The sequence below is a fragment of the Netta rufina genome (assembly GCF_964035555.1).
Source record: "Netta rufina genome assembly, chromosome: 3".
NCBI classification, from domain to species: Eukaryota; Metazoa; Chordata; class Aves; order Anseriformes; family Anatidae; genus Netta; species Netta rufina.
Window position 1 is genome coordinate 31,621,091 of NC_140125.1, and position 27,179 is coordinate 31,648,269.

Genomic DNA, 27,179 nt, shown 5'->3' on the forward strand with positions numbered 1-27,179 from the left:
AAAAAAAAAAAAAAAAAAAAGAACCACCCACAATGTTTTGATACCAGCCTTCCTTCCATTGTCCTAAACAAGAAAGCATTTTTAAATGAGTTGAAACTAAGGAAGGACTACACCTACTAGAAAAGAAGAAAGTTCTATTAGTTTGAGGTTTCAGTATACCCAAAGACCAGGGACTGTATCTTTGTAAGGGCTAGGCTGGGACCCCGTATACAGAGTGTGTGCAGGTGCCATCCCTGAGCATTCAGAGGTTCAGTGGACCATAAGTGCTCCAGCTGCATAACTCACTGAGCTGTCTTGCCAGTTTCGACACTGGCTTGACTGAGCATAATTCAAAAATGAAAAGCTCATATTCATTCCATTCTTCTGGAGCTCGTTGATAGCCTGAGGAGAGTTAAAAAAAAAAAAAAAAAAAAAGGATCAGTGAAATATTTCATGACATTTTCTAGATCTCAGTCCTCCCACTACCCCCCTGGGAATTCCTTCACACTCCCTTAATAAAACAAGAACTTCTGAGTAACTTGTGGAACTAAACCATTTCTGTGCTGTTTCATCCACCGATGCTCCCCACACCACACTAGGTATATCCATGCAGCTATATTAAGCAATACCAAACAATTGTTCAAAACAGAACTAAAAGCATGGTTTCCAGAGGATCTATGGGGAATTTACACAGAAACAGGCATAACCAGAAAAAAAACACCACTATCAACACTTCTTCGACAGCATTTTTTCCGTTAAGGAAAAAGAATGTATCAAGTATTTATCAAGTATATTAAATGTGAAAACTGAAAGAAACCAACAGTTTAGCTGAGATTAATTGCATAACTAATCATTATTTGAGGTTAAGAATTGGATATTTATGTAGAGTTAAACCATAGTACTGAATTTTGGTACATGCATCCCCAATATTGGTATTGCTCATATAAACTTTTATAGGGCTCACTTTAAAAGATTCCTCTTGATGATGTTCATACATTTCCAGTGAATTAAGTTTTCCCCCATAAAAAGGTTAACATGCCTCATGTTTTAGACTTAAATGACATTAAAAATATAGTGGAGATTCACTCAAGCGATATGATGAATCTGCAGCACTCCATAAGCAAAGCAACTGTGACCCAATTTAAACAACTAAGTTAAGCCAGGTTTATGCCTGCACTGCATCACCAGAGCAAAATATGGTAGCTAGAAAGTACCACTTCACTCATATATTTATGGCAATTAGTTCAGATTAACAGTGCACTGCACTCAGAGGCAATTTCTCATCATATTTGTAGAAACTCAAAAACACTGTCAGACATCACAAGGCACTCATGATAGCTAGCTAACAGCAATATTGGACAAGTATATACATCAAGTCTGTTTGTAAGTATTGGTTCAGAGCAGTATGTACTACTTCATGGAGATGGATCTTGTTTTTAAGTGCCAAGAGAAAGTGAATGACTATTGCACTGAAATTCAAAACGAACGCGGCACCTTATCTCCCTCAGGCAACTGAAAACCTTTGCCCTTGTAAGAGCGTTTGCCTATGTGCAAGACGAGGAAATCAGAAACCAAACTGAGAACACTTGGGAAAAATAAATTAATTCAATGCTTGCCACTTTAGGGCTAAGGAATACTCCAGCAATATTACATTTAAAACAAATGCAAATATTTTGCCATAAGTTGTACTTTGGAACAGATCAAAAATTACTTACATTTAATAATACGCCAATAGGATGTCTTCCACATATTGTATTATGGTATTTCTTCAAGTAATTGCTAAAAGATACAGGATCTAGTTGCTCTATAATGTTCATACCCTGAAAAAGAATTGACAGCCGTGATTACTTCACACATAAGCAGGTGTTCATGCATCACCTACTTATGACAACATAGAGCACTTGAGAAGTAAAAACCCTCTATGTTCTAACAAGGGTATCAAGGGAATCTCAGTATGTGAGAGTCTAGCTTGTAGTCTTCTTGTTGCCATCTCCTAACAAGCAAAAAGTGCAGGAGCTCTTCCAAAGCTGTCAATGATCCAAGGATCTGTGAAGCTATCCTTGTAGACATCAATGAAGCTGATGTTAAAAAAGCTCCTCCCGCAGACTAGATGACCCCCACCTCCACAGATGCCCTGCTTTCATAGGATTTTGCACTCCAATAACAAGTTTACAAGAAGAGCAAAGCAGAAGGAAGCTTTCCTCCATCTCTTCTCCCTGTTAACAGGGATCATTACAGAGCACTTGCCTCAGACTTACAGATATCCAAACGCCCTTGACAAACCATCAATACACACGTACCCTGGGCACATCAAGCATTCAAGGCAGTTGACCTGCGCACAGGCTGGTCGTCTGCTCTGAGCATAAAAAGCAGATGCAGAACATCTCTAACCACAATGGTGCACAACAGAACCCTACGAGCCAGGAGACGATGCCCCCACGTTCCATGAGGCCGTCACACTTAGACGGGCTTCTTTTTCCATCTTAGTGAGACCCATGATCCCACAGTTAGTTATACTGTCGAAGCCAACACTTTGATACAAATAAAGCTTTCCACGCAGACAAACATTTGCATTCTCAAAAGGCAAAAAGAAACCTGCAACTGGCAGATACAGACTATTCTTGCTCTATCCCCATCTAGCAAAGCAAATACGATTAAAGTAGTTTAAAGCAGGCCTAACTTAATTATTGTCTGGGTTTCATCATGGCTTTGCTATTTTAGCTTTATTAGCCTCCATTCTCTGCTGTTTTTCCTCCCTCTGAAGATGATTAATCCCCTTCACCAGGTAAATGAGCCCCAGACACTTACTAATTCTGTACAACAGACAGCTATGCCTCTTGCATGTAGTTAAGAAACAGAGGTTTTCCTCAGAGACCATAAAAAATACACTTTGCATGGGAACAATAGGAAGTCTAATATTAGAAAGCAAGATCAGAGGGAATTTCTCCAAAGGCTTCTCTTTCTCTTATTGTCCCAACCCCTTCCCCGCTTTTAGGAAAGCGTAGGTGAGAAAAGGAGCAATCCTGAAGCAGTCAGTCTGTCTGAAGTCTCCACCTCACGAGTGAAACCTCTCAAATACTCTGCAAGGGCGTCGGCTGATCTGGCAGAGACGCCAATTATTCAGGCTGGATCACAGCTTAGCACGGAGGAGCTAGAGCTTCCCCAGAGAGTCAGGGAGGAGTAGGTAACAGCAACCATAACCACCACCTCTGTGTAGCTTTAAATAAAAACAGACATCAGATGATTGCATACAGAGATTGATTTTATCAAAAAAAAATAAAACCGAGCTATGCTGACCAACTGCTGGCAAGAGTTCAGTTCTTCCAGGGTCGTGGACAGGGTGTTTGGGCCCCCGGCTGGTAACTACAGCTGTTACTCACTCCAGACCTAAAGAACCTGAACGATTGCCAAAAAACACAGGTAGCTATTCTCTGACCAGCAGTGATTACACAGACATCATCGCATTTGTAAGACGTTTAAGAAACACGTCTTTGAACCATCCACTTACTTGTAAACAGCACATGGCAATACACAGCTAGAGAAAGCAGACCCAAAATCTTATCTGTAGTCTCAAGTGGGAGCAAACATGCATAAGGCACTTTGTCAGATATTGAACAGCACGTAAGGACGTATTTTATCCATTAGTAAACACTCCTGTGACTTTTTAAACAAAGAAGAATGGCTGCTCAATTGAGGGGCGTATATTATAGCCATAAGTCATCGGAACACACCGTGCATATGCATTTGAGCATTTGCCTCAAGTGAATGGACATGGATTTGTCAGAATGCCTTGTAAGCTTATTTCAGTGCACAGATCAGCACTGCAAAACATTTAGAGCTACAACACAGTTCATCCCAGCAAATATCATCCGAACTCCATGCACCACGGATTTAAGAAAAGCCATAGCAAAGTGGTATTACCCTGTCAGCATTCAGCTGTACTGAACTAACATATATTTAAAATTTTTGAATTCTGGTAAAGAAGTAAAGACTCCCCAGGTTGTTTCTCAGTTTAAAATGATTTTGAGAATGGAACGAAGGGAATACTTCTGTCCGGTTGTGTTTTGTTTATTCTGGAAAGAAGTATGAAGCTAGTCAGAAATTACCAGCATTCAATGTAACTGTTCTGAATCACGTCCAGCTGTATTAAAATACATGACAAAAAAATCACACGATAAAGATGCAAACTATCGCACAGCTCTGTAGCTTATCATATGGTTATTATGGCACCCCACAGCAATAGCACAGCTCAGTTACCCAGACATTATAAATGGCATCTGCAATACCCTAGCGTACTGCATGTCATATCATTAAAAGCACTTACAGTCTACAAAATGATCCCTCCAGGACCAAGTATCTACCAGTTCACAAAAACTCTAGAGACACCCCCCGCAGGCTTACCCCATAAACCAGTCAAAGGTTGGTAGCAGTTCAAGTTTGCAACCAGATACCTCAGCTGCTTCTTCATACTTAAATACCAAAAAACTAGTAGTAGCACACCTATGGAACTGGGAACAAACTTAGGTTCAGCACCAGGTAGTCCAACTCCTCCTTGCATGTATGAATCACTGGGACCAGGAGATGAAAAAGCAAAAGGAAGCTCACTGGCTGGACACAATAAAGAACGGAAGGCACAAACTCACCGTCTTGGATTATGCCCAAGCTAAAATTTCCTCCTGGGCTGAAGCACCGTGGGAGGTGCTAACACACGGGAGCAGCACTGCAGAAACCTCCCGAGTTCAGCATTTCGTTGGAGCCACCTCAAAAGCCAGCAAGGCTGCGCAATGCTTCTGCACATCTCTTTGCCTTATCCTCCCCCATGTCCCTTCCCCTCTCAGTACTCAGGGAAAGAAAAGCCTCCCATTGAATTGATCAAGGTGGAAGGTTTCACAACTAGATAGAAAATGAGCAACCTGGCAGAGCGGATTGAAGCACACAGTCTGCATTTTCTGGCTAGCCATAATCAACGCATAATTACTCTTCAGTGATCTATTAGGGAGTACTCCCCAGCTCTTCTGTAAGAAGTTGGCAGTATCAGGCTGTGATTTACAAAGAGTGTTGTGCACCAGCTGCCTCATTGCAGCTCTCCATTTGAGGATTGCTCCCCAAGGCCCCCCCGTTAATCAGGAGGACGCGTACCCTGGCTGTGGTCACGCTGCAGGGTGCACTGAGGCACCTCCAGGGCAACGGCGTGCTCGCAGTAGGAGTTGCCACGGAGAAGCTGATGCTTCCCCAGCAGTATTTACTACTCCGCATATTTTATGCTTGAGTCTAAGGGCTCTAAATAAAATAAAGTAAATGAAATTCCTCACGGTGGTAATAGATTACTAAATCTTCAGTGCCCAGAACATTTCACGTTGCTCATGCACTAGCTAGGAAAATCTCACACACACTTAAGGTCTGGTCTAAGTAAGTAAGAGACTGTTGTCCCCTAATAAGGGGATTTACATTACTTTCTCTTTGGAGAAGCCTGGTGGTTATAACAATGAGTCTCTTTAGCACGCCAAATCACATCAGAAAAATTTAACATTCATCTAAGGAAAGAGGAGGTAGCTGAGCAAAACGCATAAAATTGAATGAACTCCTCTGGCAGAGCATTACAGGGAGATCTTCGTGGCATTGTGCCCGATGTCCCAATGATCACATAATACTGCTAGAAAGAAATTTCCAAAACTCACAAGCCTAACCTGCTCTGCACAGAGTTTGGATGTGGAATCATATATGCACATATGCATGGTATTAGACCACAGGGGAAAAAACAGCGTATTGCCATGCAGCATGTTTAGTTTTCAAATTAAACTTGAGACTGAAAAAAAAAAGTACTTTTAGAGTTAGTAAACCACGTACACTATGCATCATTTTCAGCAGTGTTACAAAAAGTGTCATTTCCTGTTGGCTGAGTAACTACAAAAGGTAAGATTTAGCACAAAGCAATGTATTCACCAAGAGTAATTAAATGCCGAAGTCCAGTCCTCTTACAAGCTTTCAGTGCAGAAATTAGCAAGAGAAAACCAATGTTTGCTAATGCACCTTAATCTGCTCTCCTACAAAACAAACAGAGCTGCAAATTCTGGGACTCCACAAAAACACTCGTCCTCATAACAGAGAGAAACCTCTCAACTGAGAACGGGAATTATTAGAATTGGCGGAAGTAGAACAAAGGCAAATTTTATTCTATTTCCATTCCAGCAATGAGTGGTAAAAACCAAAGATCTTAATACGGATACAGAAAGCAAAAAAAATCCAGAGATTTTTCCAACAGACTTATTATTTTACTCCTTCAAGACAAGTGGAGGGGAGAGGGGGGCACGAAGAGGAGGAGATAATAAAAAACATGCCCTAAATAACAACAGCTGTCTCTTCCAAGAGATTCACAAAAGTTACAGAAATTATCTGATATTTTTAGTTGAATTTTAAAGCCATTTGTTTCCAGGAAAATTGCTTCTCTTCCGTAGCTTAAATATAGTTTTGAAAATTAACAACTGTTTTTTCATTTAAAATGGCTCCTGTGATTGATTGCGAAGAAAACGCAACAAAATTGGCATCATGCTCTTTTGTGCACTCAGCATTCCCTCCAGCCCTCTGCCAAACCTGGAACAAAGTACGGCCTAGTACTTTTCCCCACCACCTACTACAGAGTAGAAGGGGGGAGGTAAGACTACTCCCAAGGAAACAGGGACTTCCATTTTCCTAACGAGCACAATCCACTACAGACTGCCCTCTTCAAAATGAGCGATGCTGAAACCATTGACATAATGACAGTGCTCTTTCAATATGCAGTTATGACAGCTATCGAGTCTGAACTACTACAATACTCAATAATTTTCATTGCTTCCCATAAACATAAGAAGGTGTATGGACAGAAATTCAGTTACACTAGCGGATTTCAAGTAGGTGAACATGCATTTATTCTCAAGTGACGTTTACTAGATTGTACCCACAATAGACTGTGCACACTCAGTAAAACAGAAGATATTAGCTAAAAACAACAGCTATGTTCTTTCTCTGGTAAGCAAAGGAAAAGTATACATTTCATGGAAATCACTAATCTGCAATACTTTCTTAGAGAAATTTCTAAAGTGTTCAAAGTAATGTCAAGTACAGGAGAAATTTGTTAGTTAGTTCCACCAAATCTGAAAACTTACCATTTTATCTAGGTGCTCAATGGATCTATAAATTTCTCCTTGGGATTCATCATAGTAACTGTAACGGAACCTCTGACCTTGAAACAAAAATCATGTATAAAATAAAAAAGGGAAAAATTGTAGCTAAAACACTCCCTAGTACTTACAAAGTAATTGAAACTATAACATCTGTAAGTAGTAATCCTCATTTATTTCATACTTTTTAGCTCCACTGAGGAAATTCTAGGGCAATCATCCAAGTAGCAGCCCAGAACTGGAGTAAAAAAAAAACTACATGGGAAGGGCAGCTGTACTTGAAAAGAAAAACCTGCTATGTAGAAACGACACTGCAGTACCACTTATTAATTGCCTGTTAATGCCTTGGACTCCAATTCTATAAATTAACAAGTAAAGCAGCATTTTATTTGTTTTTTAAACTATCCCTCTTTAGGCAAAAGAAAACTCTGGAGTCAAGCTACTTGTGTTTGCACAAGAATACCCACTGTAAATAAAGGTTAAAGGAAGAAGTTCATGATAATTCAATTAACAGTTCTAGATGGTTCGTTAGCCACAACAGAGCACAGGTCATTCTTATATAGCTCCAGCTATTCCACAGTTCAAAGATGAGTAAAATATGAACTTAATTACGTAAGATGACCAAAGATGACCATGAAAAAAAGAGAAGAAGGTCTGTTGTGTAATATCAAACATATGTTTCTGAAGCAGTTCCTTTTCCAGTTATTGTCACACTTATAAGGAAAACAAAGCATTAAAGCAGAAGGACAGAAGTCAAGGCTTTTGGAAGTTCTGCCACCAAGATGAACTGGGGTAACTCTGGTGAACTGGCAGAAATACTCCATTTGCTATCTTACCCAGCAATAAAACATACAAAACTTATTTCCAGCAAAGGGGGATGTTGCCATGTCCAGTGACTTTTTACCTAGTTAGCTTTGCAAATTCCATTGAGATGCTTAAGGGTAAAAAAAAAAAAAAAAAAAAAAAAAAGCAAGAAACTTCAGATACATTTTATTCCAACAGTGAAGAGATGCTTATAAACCATACACCTTCACCACTTCTTTCCTCCACTCTACTGAAAAGATGTTACATTATTATTTAATCTGTTGTTCCAAATCTAAAAAGACTTTTTTTTTTTAAGCTTTACCAAGGTGCTTAAGTTTCAAAGCTACATTTACAAGGAATTAAAACACTTTTTACAAAAGACATTCTTTAAAAAGAAATACAAAATATTTATCGTACTACTATAATGAAAAGATGCGAAACTTACCCCAATGGCAAAAGTCAGAAGAAACCACAAAGAGGTTACTAGGATCAGCTAGGTATTTACTGAAGAGTTTTCCAAATTCCTGCTCTTTTGTCTCACTCAGTGCTCCGACCAACACAGGAATAATAGTAAACTCATCCTTATGGCTTACAAGCAAAAGAAAAAAAGGTTGTAATTTAACTGGCATCTTAAGGTTTTTTAGGGCTTGTTAACAAATGGCAGAATGACTTACAAGGACACTACTGAACTAAAAATAGAGTTAATTTGATAAAATCAGACTATGAAGTTGTTTTAAAGCCTCAAACTACTTCAATTTCACAAAACAACTCCCTCCCCAAAACAGCATCTATTTTTGCTGCAAGGTGAAAACACCAGGGCAACAAAAAAAGAAAAGACGCAGTGGAACTAATTAATAAGGAATGAAATTCTCTCTGTAAGCGCTGAACAAATGTTGGGTACTTTTCCAAGAGCTATGAAAATGCTCAAGATGGCAGCCAGATATATATTGATACTCCAGCAGAAATTTAAAATGCCATAGAGGAAAAGTAAAATAAGACAGGAAACGAAAAGATTGACAAAAGAACTCTACTTTTAATAATCATATTTTTTTTTCTGAAGTACTCATCTGAAATAGCAGTTGTAGACAGACCCCTGATGTCAACGATCCAAACAAATTTAAACTTGCACAGGGAACACCCATAAGTATTTAAAATTTTCAGAAACGCCTTGCAAAAAGGCAAAAAAAATCAGCTATTCAGGAAAAGTCCTGTAAGAAAGTCAAATACTAACTCTATTAAATCAATATAAATGTATAAACCCTTTAATAACGGGTGTTCCAATTTCATTATTCAGGAGTTTGTTCCACTCACAGTTTCTATTACTGCACGAAATCTTCATCTCCGAGCCTTCCTCCCCAATTTTTTTACTGGGAGATGAGGGACTGCAGTAAGAAAATCCCTATAAAGGGCATTAGTTCTTCCTACTGTACCTTCAATGTTTCAACTGCAGTTTAATGCGCCTAGTGCTCACTCTTGGACAAGTAGTAATTAGCCCTAGTACCTTTCCATGGCTTTAGCAGTATAAGGCAAATGCATTTCAATACTGTGTTCATCTTCATCTGTCTGTAGAGACATACGCTCAAACATTCCAGTCTTCCACAATTCTCCATAAACTGAAATGAATCAAAATAGTTATTTTTACCCCCAAACATAAAAGCAAAATACAGTGCATCATTATCAAAACCAAGTCCATTAAATCAAGTTACCTGCCTCCAAGAGTTGTCAACATAAACCACTTGTGTTTTTTTAATTCAGTTTTGGATTAAAATTACATTAAAGTCAGAGACACAAACATAGCTTACTCAATTCACAAATAAGTGTGTTAAATCAGTGGCCTAGTTAGTATACAGAAAGATTTTCAGTTATGATACAAAATCTAACCAGCAGAATAAAACATTTGAAGATACGCATGCATGGGTCTAATCATTGAATTCTTATTTTCCCAAACTACATCATAATGTTTCAAAAAGAGTTGATTAGCTGAGTCATTGCTGGACATATTGCTCTTTAATCGAATTTACCATTAACTGAACTATGAGGTCTAGAGACAGCAAAAACTGACTAAGTAATCCACACCTATAGGTTATCTTTCCTCCTCTGAAGTACACTTGGTGAAATGCAAACAGAGTGATCTCTGCATTGGAGAACAGTCCGCTTGCTGAACAGTTTGATGTAGGGCTCTGCTTTGTTCTCCATTCCATGAAGAAGTTCTACAAAAACTGAAACATTTGTTACCTACGGTAATGTCTGCAGGCACTGTGCAGAAAGCCTGAACTAGCTTGATTCGTCACAGCCATAATGAAATAGCAACACAAATTTGGCTAATTAGCTCTTCTGAAAACGCTAGTGTATTATTTAAGTATGCCTTGAAATACATGAATATTAAAACATCAAGATCATCTTCACTGCAGTTTTAAGCTTAGTCTGAAAGATTGGTGTTTCATGGACTAAAGGTTTTAGTTCTCTAAGTACTTCACTACTTTGAAAGAGTCACGTGCAATAGTGCATCCAAGCACAGCTAGCTTGTTGTTCCATCATTAGAAATAAACTCGAACCAACTCAAGTGCTATCTTCTTTGCAGACAGAATACTGTACAGAACGGTTGAAGAGGCGTGTAGGGGGCTATTACTCAAATGTAACACTTTTTAATTGAGATCCCTTTTAAAGATCATTTGCCATCAGGCGCACACTCGTAACGGGAAAGATAAGCAGAGACTGAGAGTTCTTTACATGCAGGAGCAAAAGACACATTCAGATTTTAATATAGCGATGCCTGCAACCACCAGGATCTTCCAGAAGTTAGCTTTCATTGGAGTAAAAAGTTTTACATTTGTATGCCACAAAAAAGCCATGACGTGCCCAACAATGCGAGGGTCCTCAGCACTGCACTGCCACGGTTAGTACTAAAGCCTCAGCAGTCTACAACACGTAAGCTTTATTAGGCACTTACTCTTTTGGTCAATTCGGAGATCATACAGAGGTGTTCTATAAATGTCCACACTGGAAAGTGCACATCGGGAAAGGGGCACGTGATGGGAAGGCCCAAGAATGAAAATTTTTCGGCTACAACGATTAACAAAAAAGCCCAGAATTTAGACAACAGCAATTGCACAGAGACCTGGTTCAGAGCAACAAATTTCAGAAAAACGCTGACGTACAAAGTGATACTTTCAGCAGTTACCCGGTGGTTAATGGTAGTGTTTGTCTCTACTGTGCATGAGACCACGGATCAATCAATGACCCAGCCTTGCTCAGTATCTGAGAAATGATTCAATCAGTTCAATAATGTGTCACGTAGCCTTAAGCCTCTTACACAGGTTACATATCAGAGGGCACTAATCCATTAGCCACTGAGAAGACTCATTTGCAGGCTGAATTGTAGCCCCTTACAATAGATTTTTGGTTTCTTGCCATGGACCATCTCAACCTGCAGTTACACATCACTGTCAACAACTACAGGCATGTACCCCCAAACTGAGGATTATCGATTTAGCATCTTTATAGAGCCTTTCACTTATTTGATTGGCTTAAATCGGAATTTGGTAAAACTTGAAGTAAGGCTATTCCCAAAGGCTGTATTTACCCAGCTGTTGCCTTAACGACAGGGATTTGGACCCACACTTTCATAGCATTAGCTGATACTGGAAGCATTCACCCATCACCATCATCGTATCATTTCATCAAGTCATCAGTTCAAGGCTCTTGATTAGATGTTAGAGTTCTCCTGCCACAAGACTTGAGAAGATCTATAGGAAATTGAACTTCTTCCAAATCAAGATCCTAAGATATTTCTGCACTCAGCTAAAGCAATGGGATGCATGGAAAGATATTTTTTTTTCCCCTTGCATGTGGAATGTTATAGCAATCAATATTAAAATACTAAAGCTGTTGACAGTGCTCACACAAACAAAAAATTCAAGTGTTCAAAACTTTGGCTGAAAGATTAATTATACTCTGCCAAATTCTAAACATTCAAAGCAGTAAACCAGCAAACGATCCAGAAAGTTCAGTCAACTCACTGTGTCACTGAACCTGGGGAATGCAACTCGGTCTGAAAGCTTTAGAGAAACCAGTTCTCTGTCACAGTGTAAGTTATCTTCACTTTGTTTACAATAGCTTAGAATGTATACAAAACACTGTCTTTGGGGAGTACTACGTTTTCTCATAAACAACTGATAAACACAGCTTTTATGATAGCACTGCCAAACACACGCTCCAAGTAAATACTGGAGACGTTTTTAAAGAAATGTTGCAGTCCAAATATGTAAGAATTTTAATTCTTTCTAGAATAAATGACTTGGTATTTTCAGAGGCAGGCACAGACTACAGAGGGGTTTTGTTTTGTTTTAATTTGGAGATTTTTAAACTGTGGTGCTATTAGTAACAGAAGTCCATTTAAAATTATTACAACAAATAACTTTCACTGACTTCAAATATTATATACACACAATGGTCACTTTTTCTCCACAGCAGAAGAGAATCCTGGTAGCATTCAGCCCATAATCCTGCACTGAAAAACCAATGCAGAATTGTGATCAAATATTGTTATACTTAAAAACAAACAAACCTCCCACAAAAACAAACAAACAAACCACAAAATTGAAACAAAGACACCCTGCAACCAGTTAAATAAACAAGGCTCAGGCTTTTATAAAAGCATTGGAACATCAAAGTAAATTGTGTGTTATTTGCTAGAAGAACACCTTTGGCCCCTCCCTTCCAAAGTAGTTGTCAACAATTCTGAAGAATTTTTGAAAATATCGCTTTACATTTTCTTCTTCAAAAATACTGCACATTTTTTTCTTTTGTAAGATCCAATCAAACTGAGCATTTACAAGGTGGAAAAGGAGTAATAGATGTATAAAAGACTAAAAAGAATAAAAAAAATCAGTACTTCAAGGTATAAAAACAAAGAACAAGAAGAATTGCATTAAGAATCATCTCAAGCTGTCTAAAGAAAGAATTCAATACTTACGTAATATTAGGATCCACTTGTTTGTAAGCATGGGCTGCACAAGATCCACAATAGGTATATCCTGCATGGCTGCAAATCAATATTTAATGCGTTAACATTTTGTACAACATATATGATGTTTTAACTATTGTTAAATGTTAATATCTTTATGCCCAAACAACTAAAAATAACAAGAATGATCGAAAAAGCAATTCATGGAAGAGCTGGAAAGCACTGGTACAGTCTTCTACATGGGATATATTCGTCAAATAACTGGCAGTGATTGGTATGTCAGCTTCCTGATCGAAGTACCCGTCCTTAATTGTAAAAGATACTAGCGGGCAGACTATCCAACCGCATACTACCAGAAACTCATGGGAACCCTAAAAGCACAACCATAAGACATGGTAACAGCAAGCTGTTGGAGAAAGCTCTCCTGACCACGCTCTGTTGACTGAATAAGGACAGAAGAGTCTGGCAAAAACAAACCACATGTTACAACAGGCAAATGGAGTACAGAAACGGTTTTGTCAACGAAGAGCACCTCAGCAACAGAATAAACGGGCACATGGGAAGGAGTGGAATGCAGCACTGCAGCTTCTACAGCAGAGAACAGGACATGCTCTTATTTCCTATCGTTCTCACCTACAGATTTTGCCTCATGTTACAACTCTGCTCCAGAAACACCTGTAATTATTCTGACTACTTGTTTCAAACTCAACATCCAAAACTTAAGATCTTTCTTAAGGCTGTTAAAAACAGGAAGAAAAAAAAAAAATCCAGCTGAGCTGCTAAAAGCATTAATTCCAGAGAACATCCACTGTCCAAGGTCCCAGACCAGGTGGTAGAAAACAGCTAATTATCGCTCAGCAGCACCTTGCAACAGCTCAACTTGAGCTTTCCAAACAATGTTTTTAGAGAATGACACTGAAAGTGATGTGTACCACAAGTCCTGGAACATGCAGGATGTTTGAAGATGCACACTCCCCATTGGCATTGCTGGAGGATTTTGTATTTGTATGCATGTGCACATTCACATACACGGATGATACCTGGAGCAAATCATCCTCAAAATTACTCCTGGATTTTACTCCAGAACAGTACTATTGTACACACTAGGTACAAAACCAGCAACTGAGATCAAGTGAATCAGCGAGGTAAATTATTTGACAATGCCAACAGAGTCTTCTGAAAGGCTCCCTCTGTTGCAAAATTTTTAAGTCTTTCACAAAACATTATTAGCTCTATCCCACTTCACAAGAAAGGCATGGGTGAATGAAGCACTGTGGCAAGACCATAGAAAGACATCCAGCAGTTCTAGAAAAAGAACCCAAGTTACCTAACCCACAGCTGAAAGGGCTCTTTACAGATATTCCTATGACAGACTAAGGCAGACTTGGGACAATGCCTTCCACAGATTTAATACTAGTATGGAATAGTTCTGCCATTATGTTAACACTGTGTTACGACAGGAAAAACAGGAAGTTAATTAAGGTACTTTTTCCAGCATTTCCTTCCTACTCATAATGAACTGGAATAACCAACGTACTTTTCCTATACATCTCTACTACTAGAATTAAATTTAATGACATCTAAATAATTCAGACTGGCCCTGTTTCTCCTGTGGACCAAAATAAACAAAAACTTAAAAAAAACTCCAACACAAAAGCAAGCCATTTTGGATTGCTGAAAAATGTTTCACTACAGCTGATAAGCTTTGCAAAGTTGTCTTCTTTTTGTTTTTTTTTATTTTTTAACACGCATAGCAGTTCTGTACTACAAGTGCATTGAAAGAGCTGTCATCTAAGGCTGCCATTCCACCTGTCTTAGTGGGTCACTAGGGAAATAGTATGTCTTCCAAGCACCTGTAAGAGGAAATTAATCATATACCAAAACATGCATAGATTTATGCCACTTCCACTGCAAATTTGAAATATTTAGGAACCACACAACATTCTTTTCAGTTACAGGCAAGTCTTCACCCATTCTCAACCAACACTCTGAATAAGCAACTGTTTAACAACTCAACTCATACATATACACCAAAAATAAAGTTCAAACTTACGGTGCAATAATGGCTCTAGCAGGTCTCTTTGTGGACTGTACTTGAGAAAGCCAGCCTTCTAGTTGTGCATTCAGCTGGGGTCCTGTGAAGACACAAGGAAATACTGAAGCCATAAAAAAAACTAGAATACCTCCAAAATTAACAAATACAGTCCAACTGATTTAAAGTCATCTTAAACTTCAAACCCCGTATTTCAACCTTAAAAATGAACAAAAAAAAGGGTAAAAACCAACATGCACATAATGCTTAAGTTCATACTAGAAAAGCTTCAACCTCCTAGGCCTTGAAGATCATTTATTGCACATCCATAACAAATCCTCATTGTTTCATGCTGTCTGGATAGATGCACATCTAGAAAGGTTGCCTACTGATCTCAAAAGGGAGGCTAAGAGATGATTTATTCTTCTGGTAGTCGAAGTAGAAGTAAAAAGTCGAAACAACATTTGCCAAGAGAAGCCAATATGGCAAGATGGCATACTTACATACTGTCACCTGGAAAACTGTAAATGCACAGCAGACAGTTAAAGTGAGGAAACACCATGCTAATACTAATTCCCTAACCACTTCTGATCACTCAACATATACTACAAGTACCTATATTCCTGGCAACATTAGCTTGGGTAATCAGTCAACCCAGCATTCAACATTTCGTTTCCTAAATTCTGTCCCTCAACAAACGGCAGTATCATTTGTCAGCTAACTGAACAGAGAATAAAAAGGCCTTCTAGAAATACATTACAAGGCACATTTTTAGTATTTTTCATTACAAAGAAAGCTTTGACATAAACTACTTCTGAAGAAGCAAGTCTGGTAAGTACAGCACAACTTTCTTTAATATGAAGAATACAAAAATCTCCAAGTAAAAATCATTAACCTACTATTGTTACAGGCTATTATTAGCAAGGAGGGAAGAAAAATACACTTTTTTCAGTTCACTCTGTGCTTTTGGCAGAACTGGATGTCAGCAGAGCTTGTGTGTAATTTATGACACAGTAAGCTGCTTTTCCTCCACTGTGCACCACATGCATCTTCCCCACGCAGGTGTTAGGCCACCAACTGCCAGGAAAAAAAAAAAAATCAAATTAAATTCCTGAAACTATTTTGCAGCCATGTTCCAAACTGACCAGATCTCCAGTTGACAGCTGTCTAAACAGCTGCCCATAGCTGCACAGAACTTAGCAGAGATGGCAGCTTCTGCAGGAGCCAGCCAGTCACTCCTCAGGGATGAAGCTGAGGGATGGAGGGGAGGAAGAAATCAAAGCCACCAATTTGTTTTTTCTATCAAGTTTTCCCCATTTCATGGGGAAGGGTGGGACCCTCCTTTCTGGTTGCAAAGAATGAGGGTTTGATGTAGAATGATGAACATCATTTATTGGCTTGGCCCTGGCCAGCGGCAGGTCCCTTTTGGAGCTGGCCCTTATCTAACAGGGGGCACCTGCTGGACTCTTCTCACAGAGGCCACCCCTACAGCCCTCTGCTACCAAAACTTTACCATATAAACCCAATACACAGGTCAAAAAAAAAAAAACAGCATGGAGTAGCCATTGTCACTGCTGTGATGCAGTAACTTTGTGAAACAGTGGAAATAAAAAAAAAAAAAAAATTCAATTTTGTTCTACTGCTCCTGTTGCCTGGGGAAATTACAAGCAGCAAAGACACGCAATGGAGATAAGGACAGAGACAACTTAGAAAATGGAAGCTGTTGGGGAAGCTAATGAAAAATAAATAGATGTATTTCCATCTTCTTTCCAAGCTACTAGGAGACTAACAATGCAGTACTCTACTCCAGTCAGCACTGTTGTTATACATCTAACAGGGAAGACACTAATGACTTTGCAAAAAGTATGACTTTCTAATTCTCCCAAAATACACACTAGTACTTTCTGAAAAAAGCTCTTTGGGAGACAACTTTTCCAAATATCCATTAACCAGAAACTTCAACTGCCCCATCTTCCCCCTTCTCCCTGAAAGAGGCCCAGTGGCAGCCCAAGAGCAGAAATGCCAGAACCTTTGGGACAGCCCCAGAGCGCCCCAGGACACTCCCTGAGCCAGGCAGGGTACGTGGCTTCCTCTGCTCCTTCTCGAGCAGCTATTTTTGATTAAGAAAGCTGTTAAGGCGATTTATCTTTAGGACGAATCAGGTAACTCTGTGAATAGTTTAAAGACCGAGTGCAGAATTCCTGTAATTTTCTAAAATTGCACATGAGTGTTCCAAGCTTGTGATGTTGCAGCGGAGTAAGGCCATGTAGGAGAGCATGATGCCCGGGCTTGCTTAGTCTGTGAGCACAGACAGACTGACAAATTAACATTTTTTTCCTAGAGGCAATAAAATACCTAACCGATCTGTATAACCCAAGGGATGAAACTTCTGTCAGGATTTCCTTAAAGACCAGATAAATCTGCTTTCAGATTTCTTCCCCTTCGCTGCAACTTTGTGGTGCCTTTTCAGATCCCTAATGCAAGTTTCCATATGAGCAGATACACTTTTTTTGTTCAGTGTTTTTTTATTAGTTCATTTTTCAGTTAGCAGAAATAAGAGATTTGATTACTTTCTCCAAAAGAGTAACCCAGAGGCAGAGCAGAGAGTACAACACATCTGTGTGACTTTTTAGCTAAACCCAACCCAAGAGCTCCCAGCCCCCCAGCCTACCTGCAGCTTCCTGTTCTTGCAAATACTTCATGAGGGACAGCCTAACACTGGCATTTTCTTGTTACCAAGTTACCTAAGGACAAAAAGCAACTGGTAGCATCAACTTCAAGTGTTTGGAGAGGCTCTTCTTCTAATTTATCAAACATGACAGTGCTTAAGGCATAAGTCAAAATATTTTAATTAAATGTATACAATATAAACAAACCCACATCACCACAGTAGGTATGCTCTGCCATATGGAATTACATTAAAGGAGATGAAGAGCTTCTTCAAGAAGAGCACTAAGTTTTGTTCATGTGCAGATTTAGGTTGAACTAGAATAAAGCCTTGACAAATAGTCCTTGAGACAAGTGAAGTAAGTTAGCTCCTAAGCTGAGGAGCAGGGAGGGGGAATAGTGCTGCCTACTGAAGCTATGGCAGCGGTGGGACACAGGAGAGGTCCCTGCCTCTTCAGCAGCAGGTGGAAAGCCCAGCTTGAGGAAACCAGCAGACTGAGCACCACTTTTTTTTTGTTGTTTGTTTGTTTTAAAGGCTAGTAGGACAGAAAGCTTTAAATGGATGCAACTTCCATGCTCAGTCAACTTTTAGGCACTGGCATTTATGCTACAGCTTCAGCATTAATGCAGTAATAGAAGATGTTCCATTGATGTACGATAGATGAGGCAACAAAACACAAGCTTCACTGAAACATAACATTGTGACCTGATTTCAATCCTATGACATCAGCTATAAATACAGGCTTGTAAACTATAGAATGCTGAGTTATCTGCGGATATTTCACATCCTGTTTTGTTTAGGAAGCTAGCAGAAGTTATGCCAAATCAAGAATTATTGCAAGTACAGACCAAGTTTTCACCAGACAGATTTATGGAGACAGCTACAGACAGATTCTGTACAAATCTCCTGGCAAAAAGACGTTGTTTTTACAATCAGCATCATCCACTACAGTAAGCAAGAAGGAATCCTTCCATGTTAAATACACGCCAATGTTATCCGATGAATCAGAGACACCTGGCAGTCAGGCACTTCGGTTCATCACCTCAATTTACAGCTGTCAGAGTACAGGCTTTGTGGCTAAGCCAACCTAGCACATCTTCCCCACAGCCAAGCTCACCTTGTGGGATGAGACCGAAGCGCTCCTGTGCCACGTGGCAATGCAGGACGCTGGAAGCTCGGTAACGGTGGCTGCTGTGGCCAGAGCAATGCAAAACCTGTCCAGGCTGCTGGGCCAGATGCGGTGCTTGCTCTGAACCATCGTTCTCAGTGAACGCTGCTTTTGTTGGACGAGCATAAAGCTCAACCAAAATTCTGAGCAGCACCTGGGAAACCTGCTCAGAGTCTCTCAGTTGCACGTACACAGCACTTGCAGCAAGGCAAGCAGTGGTGGAACACGACGATAGTAATGACTTTTTTTTTTTTAAAGTGTTCTGTGTTTTGTTTTCAGAAAATGGCGAATAACCAAAACGCAGAGCCTGTCCCCAGCTTACACACTTCCAGCTGTTCCTCATCTAATTAGCTGCTACTGTACAGGAACCAACAGTTTTTTCTGCACCTTAGTCCTTATATCTTTGCTTTACCTTTACCCATAGATGAGGAAGTCTACAGCTTAGAAGTATTTATAATAAATATCACAGCAGATACACTTGTTAAGTCTTCAGAATTGTGGGGTGTTAGAAAAAGCAAGGTAAGTAATAGCAAAACCTTGCGGGGCGAGCACACATTACTTTCATCACTGGAATTAAGGTAACTGCTGGCTCCTCAACTTTGAAGAGGAATACATAACATTTGATCGACTTGGCAGGCAAACTGCAATCTGAAACATGACAGAAGGCTAACAAGTTTATCATCATAGTTAAAACTGAAGAAAATACAATGGTAGTTTTAGAAAACAAAGGCCCCACTTGAAAAAAAAGCACTTTTTAAGAAAAAAAAAAACTGTTGCAGTTTCTAAACTGCAACAAAGGCCAAATCCTTGAATAAAGAGCAAGCTTTGTATGTACAAAGACTAGGATTTGTCAGGAATAGAAAATGATTTTCAAAGATTCCTGTTGATGAGCACATTCTCTGCTGCTACCATATAGGCTCTTCCAATACTGAATGCTGATGAAACAGTGCTATCAGGCTAAAAGCAAAGCAGAAGCTTACTTACGCAAACTACAGAACTGAAAAAGAAAACATTAAGATACAAGCGAAGATTATACTCAGGCTACACAAACTCCTATTACACACACTGCAAGAAGAACATAAAACAGCAGGTAATGCTTGAATGAGGGAAAATAAAGCTGAAGCTGTAACAAAGCACTGAAACCTGCTTTGGTGGCAGTTCCCACTAGCCTGTCCCAGTTTTCCTGTATTCCACCAGCTCTTCAATTGCCTTTGCTGAAAGCTATTGGGAAATAAAGTCCAACACTACCTCCCATCTGCTATGAGCATCGGCCAACACGCACCTCCACAGCTTTATGAAATACCTTCCTTCCTTCCCAGTTAGGCCATTCCGAGATCCAAACCAATGCCCTTCTGCTTTGTAGCTCCATCAAAGCAATTTGGGCTCTAATGAGAAAATGCTTAGGTGCTAAATGTAATCTGGATTTGTCAAAGCATTCGCTAGGTGATACTTGCAGGCCTAGTTTAACACCATTGGGAGCACGCCAAACGTGAAGCTCTTTTTCACTTTCAGCTGTACTGCAAAAATTGAATCCACATTCTTTACTTGGAGTGTCTTGCTTCCAAGTGTATTTAAGTGACTCATCCAGAAACAATAGCCCGGAAATTGTATTTTAAATTATTTTGGTATACTTTCGCAGTATACAATGTTGAATAATACAGTCTGCATATTAACGTTGTGTTTCTTGATCAATTTGTGAAAGATAAAGCAATGACGCACTTTCCACAGGATTTCAAAAAAAAAAAAAAAAAAAAAAACAGAAGGACAAGTGGAGCCTATATGGAGCCATAATGCTTATTACTTAACCTTGCAAAGCAAATAATTTATATATTTGCAAGACAGTGCAGTTAGTTGTTGCAAGGTAAGAACACTTGTGCTTGGCTGCATTTGAAACGCTCCAGCTAGTATCACAACATTACAATTTTGTGATCAGTGAATTAACAGCCTTGCTCCTGCACAAAGCTCCTTTCACTAGTTCTCACAACAGGTCACTGCTCCCTCTCATTTCAGTGACCCTCACGTGCATTTTGTATTTATTTTTCTGGATCCAATCTTTCGAGACCATTCACAAACACCACGGTGATGAATTACTCCTACATTATGTTTATGAATGAGCCTTGATGAGTTATTCCAATTTGTGGGAATGTGCCAGGGCTCCTGGCACACCAGAGGTAAGGACTTCCAAAAAACTTGCATGAAATAGTGTCCATCTTCCTCAACGCCCTTCCTACATCTGTGTAGACTCAGACCCAACACGCTACAAAGGAGCGCCTCTGTGCTGAGCTGAGGTAGGATGCCGCAACTCTGAGGGTCAGCAGAAGACATCCCAGCAGCAGCATTCCCCCTGAAATTGTGGGCAGCAAGCCTGGTGAGAGGACAGCGACTGTACCAGAGCAGGAGGTGTTATACACCTACTGTATATTGTGCATTCAGCTTCCTCTGGGGCACATATGCCAAGGCAGCAGTAATGACTACCGTGAGGTTTAACCTCTCTTCAAACATGATCTGTGTGGAGGCAGAATATTGGCTTGGCTCATCACACCAAACACTCTGGAAGACAGTAAATGCAATGGCCTTTCAAGCCAGTACAGCAATTACTCTGACAACTGACGTTTGCATTGATAAGCATATGGAAATTGACTTTCTCTGAGGTCAAAGGCTACCAGAAAGCACACTTCTGACCACTAAGGCTTAGTCACGGAGATCGGAGAAATAAACCATACCTAACGCAATGACAAACTCGTTTTCCAGGACCAATTTCAGCTCGTGCAGTATTGCTATTCACACACTCAGTTGGATTTTGCTTGTGTGATTTGCAAATGCTTGCTAAAACCCTTGGTGTTTGTCTGTATCAGCACGCCACTGACAGGGGAAAGGCTGAGACAGGGCTTCCCAAACACCATTAAGCAGCGCTACAGTGCTTGGTCAGCGCCTCCAGGAGGCAGGCAAGGCAAGCCAGCTGCCTTGAGCACTTAACCGAGCACGTTAAGTGCCCTAACTGTGATACCTCACTTGTAATGGCATGCTGTGCACGGAGTAAGGAGAAAAGCTAGGTGGATACACACACGCTAATATTTGTTGTTGTTTCTTCAATGCGTGGATCGGTTCCACACAGAACTGGCTCAATGCTTACAGCACCTACTCGCAGGAAGGAGTAAGTTGAGAGAGAGCATCCACACCATCCTGCAAATAGCCCATATTCAGGACAGCGTGCCATGCCTGTTACACTTTAGCTGCTCCTTTTGTATCTAGGAATGCATCTGTCCCGAATTTGAAGCCATGGGAAATTATACCATTTTTGTTTCGTGTTGTCCTTAATCTTCTCCTTCCCCCTGCTGGTCAAAATCAATTTCTCAAGAGGTCTGGATGATAGGTGGTTGAATTACCCCAGCAGGATTCTCTTCCAAAAATAAATCAGTGTAATATTTTTCACCACAGAGCGATGATATTTTCAGAAAAAAGTCTACGTGAGATCAGTGCAACAGGTTGATCATTTCCAGAGTATGCCTCTCTCTCATTTCTGCAAGTGTTTTCAGCAGCTGCCATACACCAGGTTGCTGTGCCAGAGAAGCAGTGGCCTGCCACATACCATTTTAAACCTTTTTTTTAAAAGCAGACACATGGCTCAAAGCCTGCAAGTGAGAAAATAGGTTATTTAGACCAGTGGCCTACTATCGGCAACAGTCATATCACTATTTCAGTCTGGAAGCTTACCTGTAGAGCTTCCCATTCTCACCGCTGCTGCTGCGGAGGAGGAGGAGGAGCAGCACCTCTACCTGTCTGACCGAGCTGACCTCCGCAGGGCCACATCTGAAGCCCACTGACACGCTACACAGACTGCTGTGGCATCAACACGCACTTGCCCACACCAAGAATTCTTTCTACAAGAGAAGGTCTGAAAAATTCAGCCAAGACTGCCAACATCCTCAACTGCAGAACCTTCCAAAGCAAGTTCTCCTTTACAACAAGGCGTTCTGGATGAAGAACACGCAGGAAGCCAAGTGATACCACCGCTGCAAAGCAACTCCAGCAACGAACACAAGTCGGGAGTGCTTTCTACCTGGGCCATCACTTTCCCTCACGTAACAAAAGTTGTTTACTTGCAGTAAGTCATGACATGCTAACATGCAGATGTGCCTGGGTGTGCATAATTACGCAGCCAGTCTCACTGGCTCCGAGAAGTTTATTAGCATCATGTAATTAGGTGATGTATTCTCACTAGAGCACAGCGCATCTTTATGTTTTCCAGTGCAGAACAGCTCGGCAGTGCCTATCCCATAGCTGGAGAAAATAGAAAGGGGAACGAGAGCCTCCTTTCAGCAGAAGCAATTGCTGCCCCACAAAAACGATCAGTCTCTAAAGACAAGGGACGGTATTTCTTGTAAACCCTTCTACAAGGAAACAACAAGAAAAAAAACACTCCAGGACTCCAACAAAACGTCCAGGGTGATGCTTGAAGTTCCACCCTCAGGTACCAGGCACCTCCGGATGAGCTGCCATGTAACTGAGGTCATCCTCACACAGCCTCTTCAAAATGCTTTCAGATGTAATGATTTTGAACACGTGCTTCAGGAATCACATTTCTCATTGCCCTTCTGGGCAGGCAGAGAACACTAATACAGTCATCTTAGCTATGCAGCAGGATGAGGGTTTCCAGAGCATCTGCTTGCCCTGTGTAAGCAAGCTCAGCTCTATAGAAATAGAACAGTTTGCTGCAAACGGGAAGCTTAAATGCTAACTGGTTTATATATAAAACCCATAAATCACTTCTGGGCCTAGATGGTAAGCACAAAGAGAGTAGGTAGGAAGACTTGACAAGATAGTCCCTGAAGAATCACAGGAATGCACCCAAGAACTATTACAGCTCCAACTCGAATCCCCGCCTCAGCTGCATCCCTGGAGCTACGTAGGTTGAAACCACATGGCAGAATGCAGACTTTCCCCAGGCAGCAGAGTTGAGGAAACAAGCCCATGTTGGGCTAAAACACAGGATGCTACATCACGTCCATGGTGAACACATACCCTCTTGGTCCTCATTCGTTCCCTCTTCAGTTTTTATGGACCCTCCCTAAATGGCACTGAAAAACGAGTCCACCAGCAGCACACACCGGGCAGTCCCCTCGCCGAGCAGGGAGGGCTCCTGCTCTCACATACCCTGTGTAGATGGCACGTGATAGCTTTATGATGTCTCTTCCTGTAGAGCTGTTTTCTTGTTTAAGGAAAGCCCTACACAGGAAAATAACACCTCCCAAAGCTCCAGCCTATGCAACGTTAACCACCCACCCCAACCACACACACCCTACAGTTACCATTTACCTTGTTACAAGTACAGTCACCAGAACTTGTTACAACATGATTCAGTTTAATATTGTGTTTTGTTTTGTTTTGTTTTTTTTTCCTGTTTTCCTGCATTGGAGGTGCCTGGGCAGCCACCTCACACCTCCTTGACGAGCAGTAACCAGAAGGCAGCCCAAAAGCAACCAGAGCAACGTGCTTCTGGCTGCCCCATCACAGACAGGTCGTACTGGCCAAACAGGTCACGCACACTCTACCATGGGGCAGCCTCACGGAGCTGTGCACTGAATTGGTATGGGGGAGAAAAAAAAAAAAGAAAAAAAAAAGAAAAAAAAGAAGAAAGCACAGTGCCTATGCTTTGTAAATGAATTATGAAGAAACTAAAGATCTTGTTTCATTTGCAGTATCTTGGTATGAAGTCCAGTAGCAAAAAAAACACAAAAGTGTATGTAAGGTCATTCAGCTGTTCCACTGTGCACGGCATTTGTCTGCCATATGAATAAACGAAGATACAAACAGCACAAAGGAGCTTGGAAGTTCTACCACAAAGCCTTCACGTTTTGACATACCCTTGCATACGTTTAAACACACCTTTGACACGGCTTTGTCTGCTTGCCGTACGGAGCACTGCCTACCTTTCTGGACGGCTGCAAGCCCTGTAGCGACGGGGCCCCGGCGCCGGCTGTGCGGGGAGCAGCGCAGCTCCGCTCCCCCCGCCAGGCCCCGCAGGCCCCCTCCATTGTTGTCTCAGAGCCTGCAGAGCCTCCCCCGGCTCCCCAGGCGCTCACCTCGCGGCCCGCATCCCCCCGCGGCAGGACGAGCACTCCCTGCGGGTTCCTTTGCTGGCCTTTACCATTTATTTCCCGTTGTTTTATCTTCCTCCGCACCTCGTTCATCGCTGCGACTCCTGCAGCCGGGTAGCGACTCCTCACCCCGAGGCGTCCCTTCGGGCCCCGGCAGCGCTCAGCTCCACGGCCACAGCCCTGCCCCTGCCCCGACACCCCAACCCCCCCCGTCCCCGTTACCTGAGGCTGTGTACCAGCTGCCGGCGTGGCTGGCCTCCCGGCAGAGCACGCGGTTGGACATCTTGCTGCCGGAGCCGCCTATGGTGCTCGGGGGAGGCGCAGGGGGACGGGCCCGGCCGCGGCGGCGGCGGCAGCGGCGGCGGCGGCGCTGCTGCTCCCCGTCCTCCCCCGGAGCGGCCCGGGCCCGGCGGGCGGAGGAGGAGGCGCCCGGGGGCGGCGGGCGGAGGGCGAGGGGAGGGGAGGGAGGGGAGGGAGGGGCGGAGCGGGGCCCGCGCGGGCCCGGGGGGGGGGGGCGCGGGGACGAAGCCCGGGGCCGCCGCCGCCGCCGCCAACTCCGCGCCGGGCGGGTGGGGGACGCGCAGCGAAGGAGGCCGCGGCCGCCGCTGGGTTTGGCCCCGCTCGGCTGCCGTGCGCTAGGGGCCGCGCGGCCGCCGCGCCCCCATTGGGCGCCGCAGCTCAAGGAGCGCCCCCATTGGCTCGCCGCGCCGCGGAGGGCCCGCCCAGCGCCGTGACGGAGCCGGGATGGAGCGGCGGCGACGCGCGGGGGAGAGGGGGGGGGCGGGGGAAGGAGGCGGGGTCCGGAAGGGAGAGCCGCGCTCGGATTGGCTGGGCCCCTGGCCGTGCTTGCCGCTTCTGCCGCGCTGATTGGCCGGGCCGTGTCTCCGAGCGGCAGGGGAAGATTCCGGGCGGGGGTCAGCTGAGGGGAGGCCGGGCGGGGGCTGAGGGGAAGCCCCGCCCCCTGCCCCCCCCCCCCCACACACCCCACCCCGCGCTGTGCACGCGCGCCGACCGTTACCGTTACCGTTACCGTCACCGTTACCGTTACCGTTACCGTCACCGTTATCGCAGTGCCCCGCCCCTGCCCCCCCGTCCCCTTCACTCCCCTGTGTTTCCCATCACCGCAGCTGGAGCCAGCCCCCTGCCTTTGTTCGGCGCCCCGGAGCTCCCCGTGCCCGAGCTGCTGCGGCGGGCTGCGGGGGTGCATCTGTGGAGATCTGCGCCTCTGACTGTCCCCTGCTTCATCCTTCCTGCCCCAGCCCCTCCATGTTGCGTTAGCCCGGTGAATGGAGCGCTGCCATGGAGACGCCAAGCTCAGCCCCAAATAGCTAACAAGGCGGAATTGGAGAGGGCAGCGTGGCCGGCTCCACAGGGGGAAGGGGAAAGGCGATTTTAGGCAACGCGTCCTCCCCCTCTGCCATCCCATGTGCCGCCGCATGGCCTCGGAAAGCCTTCCAGCCGAGGCCATACACGCGTGCGAAACGCAGAGCTGCTGCTGTCTTTCAGAAAGCGGAACAAAGGAAATGCGGGGACAAAGGCACCGTCCTGACAGCAGAACGGCTGGTGCTGCAGGGCAGCGCCTGGTGAGGGAGGATCCAGCCGTGACACGGGCCTCGCAGCGCAACGGGGGGGCGATAACAACCGGTGTCCCACGAGCAGCGTGCGTGACGGGGTGTCGCGAGGAAACGGGGACTGAACAGCCCAGCAAACGCTGAACGGTTGCAGTGGCCTTCACTGCTCTGCCTGTCCTTTCATTACTCGGCTGTTATTTTAGAAATAGTGCTTTGAGAGAGGTTAATGCGAATTATAACCGCTGCCAAGACCAGCAGCATTATCCTGCCTTACTGATGTAACATAAAACTATTTTGGCAGTTACCATTCCCATTTTTATAAACGGGAGTTAATTCTCAAATCTTTTACACAAACTTCAGCACCGACAGTATTTCCTGACCAGACTACTAAAACCTCAATAAACTAAAGTATAATCTTTACTCTGTGGGGGAAAAGTAAGAGTTGTGATTATATACCTACCAAAAGGCCGTGCCGGGGTATAATTCAAGTTTTCGATGCACTGTTGTCCCACAGTCCCCCAAGAACAGCTTGAGGAGGCTGCTAGGAGGAATTCTATTTCAGAGGAATTAGAGGTTATTATTTTTTTAATTATCTGGTATTTCTTTCTACCATTTAGAGGAAGAGCTTCCACCTCCCTAAGCAATTCCTCTCCTTTAAAATTAAAAGATAAGAATTTCCAAGTGGTAATCTAGAGCGCGTAATGAGTAAAAACATTGCTATCAGATTACAATT

The 27,179-nt window shown here is 42.7% G+C and overlaps 1 protein-coding gene across 1 annotated transcript; it reads right to left on the bottom strand.

Moving 5' to 3' along the window:
* On the bottom strand, positions 1–25,310 carry MEMO1 (mediator of cell motility 1). Its single transcript, XM_084285227.1, has 9 exons — positions 25,098–25,310; positions 14,963–15,044; positions 12,919–12,987; positions 10,894–11,006; positions 9,445–9,556; positions 8,389–8,531; positions 7,125–7,201; positions 1,695–1,799; positions 1–381 (listed from the first exon to the last, which is right to left on the bottom strand). Exons 1-9 carry the CDS (start codon positions 25,156–25,158, stop codon positions 250–252), a joined length of 894 nt encoding a protein of 297 aa, XP_084141353.1. The 5' UTR covers positions 25,159–25,310; the 3' UTR covers positions 1–249.
* Between the last annotated feature and the right edge of the window lie 1,869 nt (positions 25,311–27,179).

Bases quoted from the DNA above. Each gene is read 5' to 3' on its own strand.
- MEMO1 (XM_084285227.1), bottom strand. From the start codon at position 25,158: ATGTCCAACCGCGTGCTCTGCCGGGAGGCCAGCCACGCCGGCAGCTGG. The intron at 7,202-8,388 runs GTAAGTTTCGCA...TTTTGTTTCAAG, and splicing joins TTCTGACTTTTGCCATTGGG to GTCAGAGGTTCCGTTACAGT. The intron at 382-1,694 runs GTAAGTAATTTT...AACTCTCCTCAG, and splicing joins CTATTGGCGTATTATTAAAT to GCTATCAACGAGCTCCAGAA.